At 40.7% G+C, this 16,580-nt stretch overlaps 1 protein-coding gene across 4 annotated transcripts in view; it reads right to left on the bottom strand.

Moving 5' to 3' along the window:
- Positions 1-16,580, bottom strand: part of triob (trio Rho guanine nucleotide exchange factor b) — a 188,572-nt gene that overhangs the window by 40,798 nt on the left and 131,194 nt on the right. For all 4 annotated transcript variants that reach the window (XR_007179212.1, XM_048153955.1, XM_048153954.1 and 1 more), the window contains exons 24-35: positions 16,468-16,580; positions 16,146-16,212; positions 14,302-14,411; positions 14,137-14,206; positions 13,326-13,415; positions 12,669-12,761; positions 10,996-11,107; positions 10,689-10,879; positions 10,451-10,552; positions 5,867-6,006; positions 5,572-5,671; positions 2,062-2,305 (exon numbers count right to left, since the gene is read on the bottom strand). The exon at positions 16,468-16,580 is cut by the window's right edge and continues 3 nt beyond it. Coding sequence is in view for 3 of the 4 variants with exons in the window: in XM_048153955.1 (XP_048009912.1) it covers positions 2,062-2,305; positions 5,572-5,671; positions 5,867-6,006; positions 10,451-10,552; positions 10,689-10,879; positions 10,996-11,107; positions 12,669-12,761; positions 13,326-13,415; positions 14,137-14,206; positions 14,302-14,411; positions 16,146-16,212; positions 16,468-16,580 (1,432 nt within the window). In the remaining variant the exon portion in view is untranslated. The remainder of the gene's footprint in view (positions 1-2,061; positions 2,306-5,571; positions 5,672-5,866; positions 6,007-10,450; positions 10,553-10,688; positions 10,880-10,995; positions 11,108-12,668; positions 12,762-13,325; positions 13,416-14,136; positions 14,207-14,301; positions 14,412-16,145; positions 16,213-16,467) is intronic.

Below are 16,580 nucleotides of genomic sequence, written 5' to 3'. Positions count from 1 at the left end.
TGATGTTGGTTAATACATTAATGTTAATAAATGAGACCTTGTTGTAAAGTTTTATCATTTTTATTTATACTCTTTATTTCTATGATCAATTTGTGGAAAGGAGTTCAGTTAGGAGGTCAAAAGTTGTAAAAGCTCATAAATCATGTACAGTAAGGTCTGACGAGACTTGTATGAAATCATACAGGAGAGAAGCCAGTTTGTGGCAAAACGTTTTACAGTGCTTGAATAGTTTTGTCTTTTACTGCATATGATAATTCACACTCAAAGTAGAACTGAAATGACATTAATTACAAGATGATTAGTTAAAACATTTCAAATACACCTGCAGATTATGTTTCTAATCATGTATTTCATCTTTGAGGATTTCTTAAAAATAGTGTGTAAAAATCTTGTCTCGTTCTCGTGAACTCAATCTCGTGTCTCGTCTCGTCTCGTCTACCTGTCTCGGCTACCTGTCTCGTAAGACCCCTAACATTAATACAAAATCAAAGTTTTTTATTCACAGCTATGCTTTACTGAACATAGACTTGTTATGCTGCCCCCTGATAAAAGAAAAATGTTTCTGCTGGTACCTGTTCAGGAAAAGAAAATATATATACAGTACAGTACAAAAGTTTGGAACCACTAAGATTTTTAATGTTTTTAAAAGAAGTTTCGTCTGCTCACCAAGGCTACATTTATTTAATTAAAAATACAGTAAAAAACAGTAATATTGTGAAACATTATTACAATTTAAAATAACTGTGTACTATTTAAATATATTTGACAAAGTAATTTATTCCTGTGATGCAAAGCTGAATTTTCAGCATCGTTACTTCAGTGTCACATGATCCTTCAGAAATCATTCTAATATGCTGATTTGCTGCTCAATAAACATTTATGATTATTTTCAATGTTGAAAACAGTTGTGTACTTTTTTTTTCAGGATTCCTTGATGAATAGAAAGTTCAAAAGAACAGCATTTATCTGAAATACAAAGCTTCTGTAGCATTATACACTACCATTCAAAAGTTTGGGGTCAGTAAGAATTTTTATTTTTATTTTTTTGAAAAGAAATTAAAGAAATGAATACTTTTATTCAGCAAGGATGCATTAAATCAATCAAAAGTGGCAGTAAAGACATTTATAATGTTACAAAAGATTAGATTTCAGATAAACACTGTTCTTTTGAACTTTCTATTCATCAAATAATCCTGAAAAAAAATATTGTACACAAATATTTTGTACAGTTGTACACATTAAATGTTTCTTGAGCAGCAGATCAGCATATTAGAATGATTTCTGAAGGATCATGTGACACTGAAGACTGGAGTAATGATGCTGAAAATTCAGCTTTGCCATCACAGGAATAAATTACTTTGTGAAATATATTCAAATAGAAAACAGTTATTTTAAATTGTAATAATATTTCACAATATTACTGTTTTTACTGTATTTTTAATTAAATAAATGTAGACTTGGTGAGCAGACGAAACTTCTTTTAAAAACATTAAAAATCTTAGTGGTTCCAAACTTTTGGACTGTACTGTATATATAAATGTACATATAGTTTTTTCATATAGCAGTACTTTTACAATCAAAGTGCACAATACATAACTTTTGAACTCATTATTGAATTTTATGCATAACGCGATTAATCGCAGAAAAATCATTGTGTGTGTGTGTGTGTGTTACAATCTACAGTATATACTTTAGAATGTCAACAATCAGTGGCATTTTTGAAGGATGCGCATGTGTGTAAGGGAACCCCGGGGTATGACGTAAGAGGGAACGCGCAATGAATCAAACAACAAATAAAGCCAAATGACATGGAACAAAAATAGTGAAGAAGTCCTCAAACTACAGATGTGCGACTACATCTTTACAGTTTCACTAAACGGTTGTGACTAGATAATTACATATGCATCATACCATGGTAGTTAAACAGTGAGCTATGTTGTTGTACTGGAAACACAACCCAGGGCCAGTATGAACATCCAAAAAAAACAAAACTTTTACACAACTTTTATACAATCAAATCTAACCCAACACAATCTGCAGAAAACAGGAAAGCCATCTTACCTTTATGATTGAAAATTCCCTCCATCTCCATACTGCTGCGGGAATGGGCGATGCAAAGCATGGAACTGGGAACCAGGCCCTCCTGGGCAGGTGAGCGGTCAGTGGTGCGGACCAGACACCAGTCGGGCTTGTCCTGGGGCCGTTCTAACAGCTCCACTGTCTGACCTCTACGTACAGTCAACTCCGATCCATTACTTGCCATGAAATCGTGGATGACCACTGTCAGCTCTGAGCCACCGGACAACTGTGGAGGAAGGCATAAATGTCACAATAAAATAATAATAATAATAATAATAATAATAAAATATATCTGTCATAAAGACAACAAAAGTGACCTAAATAATAAAACAGACAAGTCTAAAGTCAGAACAAACATACCCACTGGTAATGTGGCATTGCCAAAGAGCTCAAAAGGTGAGCCACTGATCCCGAACCTTTACACGCCATGTTTCTACCAAAACAACACCTTCTAGTACGTCCTTATGCATTAAACATCACTGAGTCGAAAACCCCTAACTCCGACAATGCCATATCCTTCAATCTGGAAGAGAGAATGACATTGCTTTCCTTTTTTCTTATCGAAATGAACCTCATCTACAGTTCATCTACAGCTCAAGCATTCAGGACTCCAGTGAGGTAAAGTGGCAGGCGGTTGAAGGCTGCTGACACATCCTCGCATTGCCACGGAGATGGAATCAGTCTGAAGGAGTGACGCCTGGCAGGAGGAAGGGAGAGGAGGCAGAGACGGACACAATGTGCCAAGATTTAAAGGAGCAGGAGGCAAATTAATGTTTATTAGAAGTGACGTGCAGGAACTTGTCCGCTTCTGGGAGCCTCACCTTTTCACCTCTCCATGAACTGAGAGGGCTCTGTGTGCGTTAAGATGGTTAAAACAGTGAGCCTTTGTGAGGGGTCGTCAGGGTACATGAGTGAATTTGGTGACAGCGAGATACTCTTTACGTGTTTGTGTATGTCACAAAGAGACAGGGAAGAGACCGACATGGAAATGGAGACAGAGAAAGATAAAGATGGTGAATCCAAGTGTGTTTAGATTCAAGAGAGTATCAGCATGTAACATGTGTTGCTGTAGGAGGCTCGCAATACATATCGGTGACAAAAACATGCACATGTGTGAGGGCGAGTGAGAGGAGAGCTCTGACTGTGAGTGGGAAGATGAGCGTCTGTGCTGCTAAATCCAAAGCAACCAAAGCAATGTTCCCCAGTGTGGAATCTTCATTACGTCTGTTGATAATCAGGTTAAAGGAATGTTGGAACTACTGGACGCCACTGTGTCCGAACTTCTTGTATGGTTGATTCTTCAATTAGGAGAAATTTTCTGTTCCCTGTTATCTAAATGTTTATATACATTTTTTTTTTACTTAAATGTTTAAGGAAACCACCATTACCACCATGCCACACATTTAACAGAATTTGTGTTGTTTTTTAACATGCACACACACACACACACGCACGTACGCATGCTCGCACACACACACACACACACACAAAAGATTATATTTGCTTAATATGGGCCTGTGAGTCACGTTTGCCACAACTGCATAGTGACAGAAATGTAATTAATTTTAAGACATTTATATAATGATCATGAGAAACATTATTACTGTAAGTGTCATTATACCGCAGATTATAATTTGAGAACTGTATTTAGAAACAATCCAACATTTAATTATCTAACTAAAAATCCACACCATCCCACATAATCACCATCATACCAAAATCCACCTTGTCAAGGTGACGATCAGATCTTTATTACAGGGCATGTGATTTGTTTTAACATATAAGAATCATAGTTTGAATAAGTCTGAACATCTTTTTCAAGATTTGAAGAAGTGAAAGTGGCCCTATTTGAAGAATCACCCATATGTGGACAATGTCACAAAAATCGAATGCCTGAAATAAACTGTTCTTTGTGATTTTTTTTCATAATTAAAATCAATTTTATTGTAAACAAGCCAGTGTGGTGCAGTCTTTTGTCTGAGATAGCCTTGACAGAGATGAATGAAGCAAATGTTTTTTGTATTTTTTTTTTGTTTTTTTGCTCAGGTACATTTCACTGAATTTCCAGCAGCTCAGCATTGTCTCCGAAGTAAAGCATAAATTTGGGAGAACAAAAATAAGATTTTGTTCTTTAAATCTTTGGATCAGATCAAGAAGTTTCAATGAAGAACTGAATGTTCATCCATCTGATAAGAAATGCCATTTATACAATATAGCTGCAAACAGCAATAATGGGGCCAACCACATAGATGGTATAAACATGGCATGCAATCAGTCATTGAACCCTTGGAGATGATTGTAGGATAAGTGGCTACAAGTATATATATTCACCATATATATATATATATATATATATATATATATATATATATATATATATGGTGAATATATATACTTGTATATATATATATATATATATGGTGCTGTCAGGACATTGCTACAATGACACCTGCAAAATTGCAGAGATATAAAGCATTTCTAGTTTGGTGTCTTCACTAGCACATTCATAGGGTTGAACATCAGAAATCCGTTTACTTTGTTTTGTAAAGATTGGACTGCAGATGATAAGATGTCATAGGCACTGCAATGAAGAAATTGGTATGCAAATCTGTTCAAGATAGCAAAAGGTAAAGCTTAAAATGGTCATAGTGTTTCACAAGCACTCAGAAATGAATTAAAGAGCTAGTTTACCCAAAAATGAAAATTCTGTCATTTACTCAACCTCAAGTTGTTTCAAACCCAAGACTACCATTCATCTTCAGAACACAAATATTCTATTATACATTAATATTCTCTCATCATCTTTTGTCCATCCCTTCAAAGACCATGGAACTAAAAATCCCCCACTTCAAAAGTACAAAAAGACATTATAAAAATACTCCATATGAATTGATCGGTTTAATACAAGTCTTCTGAAGAGACATGATTGCTTTATATGATAAAAAAGATTTCATTTAAGCTTTTATTCACATATAAACATTGATCAATGCACATACATAGAGCTCATCAAATATGGTAAACCTACTTTTACAAATTACTTTTACAATGTGTTTTTGTACTTTTTGCGTGAAAATTTGGGTTGCATAGACTTTCAATTGATGGACAACAATTATCTTTATTTGTGTTTTTCCAAAGATGAATGGAAGTCTTATAGTTCACCCAAACATTGGAAGAAAAATGTTTGGGTGAACTATTCTTTTAAGAACTTGATTTTAGACTTCATTTAGAAGCTATTATACTGTAAGCTTTATTACCGTAGTCTTTGAATGTAATGGCACAAAAAGGCTTTTAAACGTTGGTAAAAGTTTAAAAAGTTGGTAAAACCCATCAAATCTTGTATTTAGGGTGAGGCTAAAACATTCAGTACAGACATTAAACCACTTTCCTTGTCTGAAAATTCTGCAGGTCTAAACATGCCACCAAAACACCAGAGCTATACGCCAGGTGTAGCATGGCACTGTGAGAATAAGGTAGACAGATTTTCACACTCACCTTGTCGCTATCCAGTGTGTTCTGGGAGGTGCGGGAAGCGATGGAGATGGTGTCTGGTTGACTGCTTGCATCACCCTGACTGTCTAGGTCCTCTCCATCCCTGTTATCCAAAATGATATAAAGTTAAAAGTGCAAACTGACCAAAGAAAAGCTTTTCCACCCTGGTTTGACAGTCGCTGTCAAAGACAACATACTAGTATGCATAAAATGAGTTTCTTTAGCTGAAGTGTATTCTAAGTTCCAGAGATCCATACATGCTTATCAGGCTATGGATTGGTGTGATTGGTTGACATACCGTTTGCCCTTGTGTTTGGTTGCAGTGGCTTTGGGAATGTGGATTGGCTCCTTGAGTGCCCCCCGTAAATGGATGGTACGCTCCTGGATAACTTCACGTACATGTTTGATCCAATCCTGTTTGTTTTCAATACAGGAAGCCTGGAGGTGCATTGAATACAACAAAACATTAACAAACCTCTATTTACACAACAGTCATAAATAGCTATTATAATTGTCAAAGCCTACAGCTATGTTGCAAAAATAACAGGCGATCGGTGTTGAAATGAAGTCAACCCCTGTTTAATTCATTCTAATCTTTTATCAAAATATAACTACTTGCTCTGTTTCTAAATGTACTTTCCTTATAGATTACAAACCCCTCGCCACCTGTCATAGAAACTCAATCATGATTCAATCCGTTCGTAAAGCATTAAATTAATTCTCGTCCTACATTTTACTTAGGAATACATCTGATTATTACATAAGTAAAATAGGTGGGAACAATGTTTAATGCTTTAAACTGTAAGCCAAAATTGTGAACATGACAGCATACATGTGTGTATCTACATGTGAGAACACATGGCGTGACACATGATTCATTACATGATTCAATGATGTCTGCAGAGATGTAGGGCAACCATTCAGAAACACAAGTTACATAAGTCGTTACTTAAAGTACTTAAAAGTCTAACAAAATGATTTTATACAATAGTATGACTCAAGCCAGAGCTACAGTACATGTGTCACGGTGCACACAAGAACAAGATGGTAAGATCCAAGTGCAGTGATGTTTATTAAAGGGAACTCCAAACACGTAATCCAAGGAACAGGCAAGGGTCAAAATCACAGAAACAGTCCACAAAACAAAAGGCCAGAGAAACAAACGGTGCACGTAACAAATACAACAAACCACAACTGAGGACAGAAACAACTGAGATTAAATAGACAGACACTGATTACAAAATACATGACAGCTGGGTGTAATGATGTGATAAATGGATAATGAGTCCGGCAGTGCGTTATGGGTAGTGTAGTCAATGGGGTGAAAACAGTCCAGGATGGAGTGCCCTCAAGTGGCTAATTCGGGCACTCTCACTGACGGTCGTGACATTACCCCCCCTCAAAGGAGTGGCTACCAGACGCTCCACCAGACAAAACAAAAACGAAAAACACAAACTCAGGAGGGAGGTGGACAGGAGGAGGATCAGGGGGAGGGATGGTGGGCCAGATCCAGGGTGCCCAACTGATAGCCAGGGCGGTGCTGGAGGAACTGACCAGGCTGGTTCCAGTGGTTCTGGAGTCCTGGCTGATTGCCAGGGTGGCGCTGGAGGAACTGACCAGGCTGGTTCCAGCGGGTCTGGAATCCTGGCTGATTGCCAGGGTGGTGCCGGAGGAACTGACCAGGCTGGTTCCAACGGTTCAGACGGCCTGGGCAGTGGCGGCAGGGCAGAAAGCCTGGCGGCGGCGGCAGGGCAGAAGGCTTGGATGATGGCGGCAGGACAGAAGATCTGGGCGGTGGCAGGGCAGAAGGCTTGGACGGCGGCAGGGCAGTAGGCCAAGGGTGCTTCATGGCCATATCAGGGAGAGCGGGCAGCTCGGTAACGGTCTCCGTGGCCGTATCAGGGAGAGCGGAGGACTCAGGGACAGCAGCGGGCTCAGACTGGAACTGCTCAGGGACGGCAACGTGTTCAGACTGGGGCTGCTCTGGGACGGCAGCTGGCTCAGGCTGGGGCTGCTCTTGGACGGCAGCGTGCTCAGACTGGGGCTGCTCTGGGACGGCAGCTGGCTCAGGCTGGGGCTGCTCTTGGACGGCAGCGTGCTCAGACTGGGGCTGCTCTGGGACGGCAGCGTGCCTCAGGTGACTGGGGCTGCTCTGGGACGGCAGCGTGCTCAGACTGGGGCTGCTCTGGGACGGCAGCGTGCTCAGACTGGGGCTGCTCTGGGACGGCAGCGTGCTCAGACTGGGGCTGCTCTGGGACGGCAGCGTGCTCAGACTGGGGCTGCTCTGGGACGGCAGCTGGCTCAGGCTGGGGCTGCTCTTGGACGGCAGCGGGCTCAGACTGGGGCTGCTCTGGGACGGCAGCGTGTTCAGACTGGGGCTGCTCTGGGACGGCAGCTGGCTCAGGCTGGGGCTGCTCTTGGACGGCAGCGTGCTCAGACTGGGGCTGCTCTGGGACGGCAGCGTGCTCAGACTGGGGCTGCTCTGGGACGGCAGCGTGCTCAGACTGGGGCTGCTCTGGGACGGCAGCGTGCTCAGACTGGGGCTGCTCTGGGACGGCAGCGTGCTCAGACTGGGGCTGCTCTGGACGGCAGCGTGCTCAGACTGGGGCTGCTCTGGGACGGCAGCGGGCTCAGGCTGGGGCTGCTCTTGGACGGCAGCGGGCTCAGGCTGAGGCTGTTCTGAGAGCATCCTCCAGGCACGCAAGACCGCCAAAACATAGAACGTGAGGACAGCCCTCTTGGCTATCACCGGACTGATAGGGAGAGCATGCCGTACTGGAGCGGACTCACTGGCTGGAGCGGACTCACTGGCTGGAGCGGACTCACTGGCTGGAGCGGACTCACTGGCTGGAGCGGACTCACTGGCTGGAGCGGACTCACTGGCTGGAGCGGACTCACTGGCTGGAGCGGGCTCACTGGCTGGAGCGGGCTCACTGGCTGGAGCGGGTTCTGTAGTAGACTCACTGGCTGGAGCGGGCTCTGTAGTAGACTCACTGGCTGGAGCGGGCTCTGTAGTAGACTCACTGGCTGGAGCGGGCTCTGTAGTAGACTCACTGGCTGGAGCGGACTCTGTAGTGGACTCACTGACTGGAGCGGGCTCTGGAGTGGACTCACTGGCTGGAGCGGACTCTGGAATGGACTCACTGACTGAAGCGGGCTCTGGAGTGGACTCACTGGCTGGAGTGGACTCACTGGCTGGAGCGGGCTCTGGAGTGGACTCACTGGCTGGAGCGGGCTCTGTAGTAGACTCACTGGCTGGAGCGGGCTCTGGAGTGGACTCACTGGCTGGAGCGGACTCTGGAATGGACTCACTGACTGAAGCGGGCTCTGGAGTGGACTCACTGGCTGGAGTGGACTCACTGGCTGGAGCGGGCTCTGGAGTGGACTCACTGGCTGGAGCGGGCTCTGTAGTAGACTCACTGGCTGGAGCGGGCTCTGTAGTAGACTCACTGACTGGAGCGGGCTCTGTAGTGGACTCACTGACTGGAGCGGGCTCTGGAGTGGACTCACTGGCTGGAGCGGACTCTGGAATGGACTCACTGACTGAAGCGGGCTCTGGAGTGGACTCACTGGCTGGAGTGGACTCACTGGCTGGAGCGGGCTCTGGAGTGGACTCACTGGCTGGAGCGGGCTCTGTAGTAGACTCACTGGCTGGAGCGGGCTCTGTAGTAGACTCACTGACTGGAGCGGACTCTGTAGTGGACTCACTGACTGGAGCTGACTCACTGGCTGGAGCTGACTCACTGGCTGGAGCGGCCTCCGGGCCTTGAAGGATGGAAGAAGCCTTCTTCCTTCTCCTCCTCCTCCCTTTACCGGAGTGAAGCTGAGGCTCAGCGCCCACCTCCCCTGTGCCTTCTGAAACGGATTCCTGGGCTGGAGCATGCAGACTGCCTGGTTGACTCGGTGAGGTCCATTCTCTCCGATGGCGGAGATATGCGGCAAATCTCCAGAAGTCTAAAATCCGTAGCCCTTCCATCTCACATTGAGGCAGAGGATCGTCAAGGCAGCAATTAAAGAAATCCTTTAAAGCTGCATCATTGTACCCCAGCCCCACCGCCATCGTCCAAAAGACCTTGGCGAAGCATCCTACCTCCCAGCCGTCCTGACGTTGGGCCGTCAAAGCCCGAACTTGAGCCATCCGCTCCCTCGTGGTGGCTGGCGGAGGAATCCGGAAGCTCATGCTGCTGGATCTGTTGTCTGGTGGTTTGTTCTGTCACGGTGCACACAAGAACAAGATGGTAAGATCCAAGTGCAGTGATGTTTATTAAAGGGAACTCCAAACACGTAATCCAAGGAACAGGCAAGGGTCAAAATCACAGAAACAGTCCACAAAACAAAAGGCCAGAGAAACAAACGGTGCACGTAACAAATACAACAAACCACAACTGAGGACAGAAACAACTGAGATTAAATAGACAGACACTGATTACAAAATACATGACAGCTGGGTGTAATGATGTGATAAATGGATAATGAGTCCGGCAGTGCGTTATGGGTAGTGTAGTCAATGGGGTGAAAACAGTCCAGGATGGAGTGCCCTCAAGTGGCTAATTCGGGCACTCTCACTGACGGTCGTGACAACATGGAAATTCAAAACTTGAAAACATATCCACTTATCTGATCTATTTTAGGAACCCTCAGATGAGTGATTCTCTTTATTTTATAACAAAGACTAATGGAAAGTCACATTCGATCTGAGGTCAGGGACAGCCTTTTTTAATAAAGAAACATGCTTATATGCTGAGCAAGTTAGCAATGTTTGGATAAACATAAACTTGATAAGCAAAGAAAACATTTATTAGAAGCCAAAAATGTGTGACAGTTCTACTGAAACAACTGAAAACATCTTAGATGACGTATCAATTTGGAATGCGAATCATACCTTTAGGACAATTTTGTTGTCTGAGGTAGGTGTCCGTCCAACCCAGAGTGCAAATTTACATGGATCTCCTTCCACATGTTCAGTCACCCCTAGTTCTGAGGTCTAGGCAGAGCAAAAAATATCTTATATCAAACATTAAATAGTTAAGTCTATTATGAAGTATGGCCATCTGTAAACTGTAATTAAGCAAGCATTTGTTTAAAAGTAATTGATAATAAAATTAAAAGAAAACCCATACCATAAGCTTGCTCTTGTAGAGGTATTTGCTTCTGCCATTGGAGTCTTTGACATCCTTGCTGAAAATGAGGGACATCTCAAAGAGGAATAGGTGCCGCTCTCTGCCCTTACGGATCAGAGTCTTTGGATCCCAAACTTGGAATGACTCTTGCAGAATCAACTCACCCTGAGACTCAATGTTCTCATCAAAACCTGTGAGGAAATGAGGCAGAGAGTAGGTGGTTAAAATTAAATTTGGTTTAACAAGCTGTGTGTGTGTGTGTGTGTGTGTGTGTGTGTGTGTGTGTGTGTGTGTGTGTGTTACTCACCCTCAAGCATGCTGAGGTGCATGGCATCATTAGCTCTCTTGGGCACACTAAGCATGACCTCCAGACCATCTTTAATTTCTCCTTTACCTTCCTCACAACAAGTCAATAGTTCCTATGGACAAACATAACAATTGTACTTGTACGTTTGAAGACATACATTGAAGAATTTGTGCTTTACCATGGATTTTTGTAAGACTGGTAAAACGTTTCAAAGGATCAAAGGTTTGTCTCCTGATTCAAATGATCTATACACAAAAAAGCTTGTGTATATTGCAAAACAAAAACATTTAGAGATATGAAAACAAAGAAATATGGCAAATAAAATATAATCATAAGCAGTTTGTTCAATAATAGGGTTTATGAGAAGAGCTCTTTCAATGGTACAGTTAATAACATTAATAATGACAGTTCAAAATTGAAAGCGCCCGAGACTTTCATCCTCTTTTGGAAACACGTGTCAAAATCTAGTGTATATAGTAAAAGGTATGTCATTGCAGTCAGGAGCATGAAATATTGTAGACAATAGTGATAGACAATAGACAATTGCTGAAAGAGAATAAATATAAAAGTTGTTGAAGTCAGTTTGAAGTCACCATATGGTGATTAGTATTCACCAAGAACACTAATCACCATAATGGTGACTTCAAACTGATTTCAACAACTTTTGTGCATGTTCCATGAAAGAAAAAAAGCCAAACAGGTTTATAATAAGTGAAGATGGTATTGCTGTTTTTCAAGTTGTTTAAGCATCCTCTGGTGAGATATTTTTGATTTTATTTGCAGTTGATTTCATATCTATGAGGGTGTGAGTCAATTGCAGTTGTTGTGCTGTGTGCTTGTTTCTTTATTTAACTATGAACACACACTAAGAAACATGATTTCTAACACATACACAAGTTTTGTTGTGGCCTTGCTGGGATCATACCAGTACCTGAAGGACAACAAATGCGGTCCACCAGCACACCAGCTTTCCAAACTGGTCCCAGCGTGCAAAACATACCTTATGCTGGTCCATCAGCACATCCGCTTCCCATGCTGTGGACCAGCAAACCAGCAACCAGCTTCCTCCCATGCTGGTCCCAGTGTGCAAATGCTGGTGTCCAGCAATGATGGATTTTTCATCTTCATTTGTGCTAATTTACCTTTTGGAACCAAATTTTGGTTTGAGTAAGGTCTCTGTTTTGTGTTCAATTTGTGTTTGACTTTTGTTGTTTTGTGGTGGAGTTGGGTCTGTTTTGGTTTTGTGATGTTTAGTCTGTGCTAGGTCTTTATTTAGTCTGATCTGGTTTTGTGATGGTTCTGTGTTTAGTCTGTGCTGGGTTTGTGATGATTCTGTTTAGTCTGTGATGGTTCTATGTTTAGTCTGTGCTGATTCTGTGTTTAATCTGTGCTGATTCTGTGTTTATTCTGTGCTGGGTCTGTGATGGTTCTATGTTTAGTCTGTGCTGATTCTGTGTTTAATCTGTGCTGATTCTGTGTTTATTCTGTGCTGGATTTGTGATGGTTCTATGTTTAGTCTGTGCTGAGTTTATGGTGTTTCTGGGTTTAGTCTGCTCTTTTTGGACCCAGTTTGGTTCAAGTCTGTGTTCAACTTGTATCTGTTCTTTGCTTTGTTTTTGTAGAATCTGTATTTCATCTTTGCTAAAATTGTTTCAAGTATAGTAGAAACACACCTTTAGCAGTAGCTGATACTTGGTGATCCTCTGAACTGGTTTAATAAGGTATGATGACAGGGAATTGGCCAGCCTGTGCCTTTGTTGGATTTCCTACACACGAACACAATTCAGACTTTTAATCAAAAACAACAAACATCTTTCAAACACACATATTTCTTTAGCCTTTTTATTCTTAATAGCTTCTTGATAGCAATTTTGCAAAAGCAGAGCTCAAGGCTACAGCCATTCATCAGAGCTCAGCACTGAAAAAAGAGTCCGTCTGTTCTGATCGCCTGGCAACTGTTTAATAGTGAGGCATCACTAGTCCCCCACCCACCCCCAGACACACAGGAAGTGCCCTCTCTCTAAGACCTCCACCTACCAGCTCAAGAACAGAACTGCTCAACAGATCACAGAAGCCTTACACGCACACACATTGCAATACATATACACATTAATGGACACACACAATAATACTGTGGCAAAAACACAATGTCACATACATATTCATATAAACACCCACATTCTTTGTGAAATAACACAAAAAGTGTTGTATAATCTGAATAAACTAAATTTTCTAGATTCAAGTGTATAAAATGGATTCTTACACAGAATCATATGCCCTTTAATTATGCTCATGTAAAGAATTTTATGATTAGTTTGTTTAATACTCACATCAAAATAGGGCCCTGCATGTTCCAGAATCAGCTGAGTGGAGTCAGGCTTGTTCTTACAGTAATTCACATACATCTGAAACTTATCCGCCTGGAAAAAAACAAAACAAAAACAAAACAAAACAAAAAACAGGAAATAATTTAAACATATAAAATATTAAAAATATTAACATTTTGAACATGAAGATGTTCCATTTTCACTTATAAAAGTCTCTTTTAGAATGATAAACTGCTATCATGAAGTATTAAATCAAAACTGATTCAAGAGACACTTCAAGAGAAGAAAGTAGTGATATAAATATTTGTGTGAAGTAATTAGCTGTGATAGTTTTGAAAATGTGATCAATCATTGCTTCTATTGATAAGAACCGGTTATTTTCCTTTCAACTACTGTACCATCGGACAATAAGGGAATCAGTTACAGTTACAATACTCCATGAACATCTATCACTACCGCTGTCACATGATCTTCAGAAATCATTCTAATATGCTGATTACTGCAATTTAATGCATCTTTTCTAATCTTTCTTTAAAAACATTCTACTGACCCTAAACTTTTGAAAGGTAGTGTACAGTATGTAGTATGTATTTGTTATAATAACTATGTACTAACCCTGAACCTAACACTAAACCAAAACCAAAATGTATATTACTCAGTGATTTCTTTGTATGTACACTGTAAGTGTATGTACTGTAAAATACAGTGCAACCCAGATATATACTCTAATGATGAAGATTTATTGTCAACATAATGCTAAACTAGTCTAGTACACTTCTTGATCAGGTTATCTTTAGCACACTGACACACTCACCCATGTGACGAAACAGTGACCCACATCCTCTGGAAGCTGCTCATATTTTTCCAATTCTTTAAGGAAAATGCTGAAAAATGGACAAAGAAGGGCATAGGGAAATGGTAAGTAAAGGAAGTCAGAATTAAATAATTCTAAGAACTGCAGTTCATTAAGTTCACTGACTTGTGATGGAACTCATATAGGTCTTGCATGTTCCCGAAGATGATGTGCTCTTTGTTGACAATCCCTGGGGGAATCTCTTCCACACCACTGGTCATCTCCCACAGATAAGTCTGAAATACACACACACACACACACACACACACACCACACACACACACACACACACACACACACACACACTTAGAATTCTGCAACAATGTGATAACAGACTAATGCTATTAAACAATTAAAGAAAACTTCCATATTTCAGTGTTTACATAGTTCTGAAATTGGAATTATGGACTTTTCTTTATTTATCTGAATGTTTTCAGAAATCTGAATAGTTGGCTCTGATATTAATTTTATTTTTCTTATCTGCACAGCTTTAATTATGTCAACAGAAAATAAAAGTAATTTCTGAAGTGGAGAACGTTCTCTGAGTATATTAATTGTCATCCTATTTACTGTAATTTGATTAAAATGGTTATGAAAACATCATTGATTATGATTTTCTTTTTTCTTTTTTTCTTTTTATTTAGTCAATTTTGAGCGTGTTTTTACAGTTTTAATAATAATATAGATTTTCAAAGGGTTAGTTCACCAAAAACATAAAAATTCTATCATTAATTACTCACCCTCATGTCGTTCCAAACCCGTAAGACATTCGTTCGTCTTCAGAATACAAATGAAGATCTTTTCAATGAAATCTGAGAGATTTCTGTCCCTCCATTGACAGTCTATGCAACTACCAATTTCAAGCCCCAGAAAGGTAGTAAAGACATCATTAAAGTAATCTGTGTGACTCCAGTGGTTTAACCTCAATTTTATAAAGCAACTTGAGTGTTTTGTTTGCGCAAAAAAAAAAAGATCACTTTATTTACAAGATATTAATTTCCAACACGTTCACGCAACAACATCTGCTCTCGTGTCAACACAGAACATATGCGACATGGTGCTCTCGTGAATGCCCGTGGGAGATTAAAATTTTGTAAATAAAGTGGTAAATTAAGTTTAAACAAAGCACTTGTGTCGCTTCATTAAATTGAGGTTAAACCACTGGAGTCACATGGGTTACTTTAATGATGTCTTTACTACCTTTCTGGGGCTTGAAAGTGGTAGTTGCATAGACTGTCAGTGTCAACAGAAATCTCTCAGATTTCATTAAAAAGATTTGTGTTCTCAATATGAACGAATGTCTTATGGGTTTGGGACAACATATGGGTGAGTAATTAATGACAAAATGAACTAACACTTTAAAATGACTGTTTGACAAAGTCTTGTGGCATATACCATATATATATTAATCAGAATTCTGGGTCATAAACACAATTTTATCCAAAACATGCACTTTAACTGAATATTTACATAATAAAAGTAATTCTAGGTGCTACAATAGAACAAGCAGAAATTAAAGGAACATATACAAATGGGTTGAAGCACCCTTGGTGATGTTGTTGTCCTGGATATGAATGAGAAAATGAGCTGTTTAAATTACTGTGCAGAATTATTAAAATGCATCATCATAAATGCATCACTGACAGTCTTTCCCAGAAGAGAATAGAGGAAAAAGAATGCACATGTATTATTTTCGGAATATGATTACATGTGTATTCCAAAGCTCATGAATATTCCAATTTGGATTAAAAAATGGTGCATATAAACATGGTCAGTTTTTTAATGACACTCAGATCTTTTCATGAGATCAAACAGTAGCTATTCCTGGATAAACTGGATTGTTTTTGGGCTGTACTGCAGTGAATACATTTATAGCACAGGGCTTTTGTGATCTGTCCAAAGTGGACATTGGTGTACCACACCCTCTAAATGTTGGTCCGTACGGAGCAGATTGTGACAACAACACTTACATCCATACACTCCCGCAGGTCTCTTACATATGCCTTCTCCGTCTGAATGAGCTCCGCCATTATAAACCTGAAAGAGGGCAATGCAACAGAGACCTATTGTCAACATTTGTTTGAAAGCACAATGCCTCTGGGAGGGGTTTCAATCTGGTATCAAACCCTCAAAATGAAAACATTTAGTTGTTTACTTTAGTATGCATACTCAAGGGTGTTTCTTTACAAAACAAAATAAAGTTAGACTTTCTTCAAATGAAGCAGTAACCCTTCCCTTTTAGCACTTCCTGCCATTGGCTTCTTATCATATAATCAGGTTTAAAAGACGTACTCTTTTCTCCGGGCCGATTTGCGTTTCTCTTCATTGAGTTCATGGTTGACGTCTCTGAGTTTGACCTCTGCACCAGGAGCACTGGCTGGAATGATGTCCAACTGCAGATCTTT

This window comes from Megalobrama amblycephala, linkage group LG13 (assembly GCF_018812025.1).
Source record: "Megalobrama amblycephala isolate DHTTF-2021 linkage group LG13, ASM1881202v1, whole genome shotgun sequence".
In the NCBI taxonomy this organism is placed as follows: Eukaryota; Metazoa; Chordata; class Actinopteri; order Cypriniformes; family Xenocyprididae; genus Megalobrama; species Megalobrama amblycephala.
The sequence above is the reverse complement of the archived record's forward strand: the minus strand, read 5'-3'. Positions and strand labels throughout refer to the sequence as shown.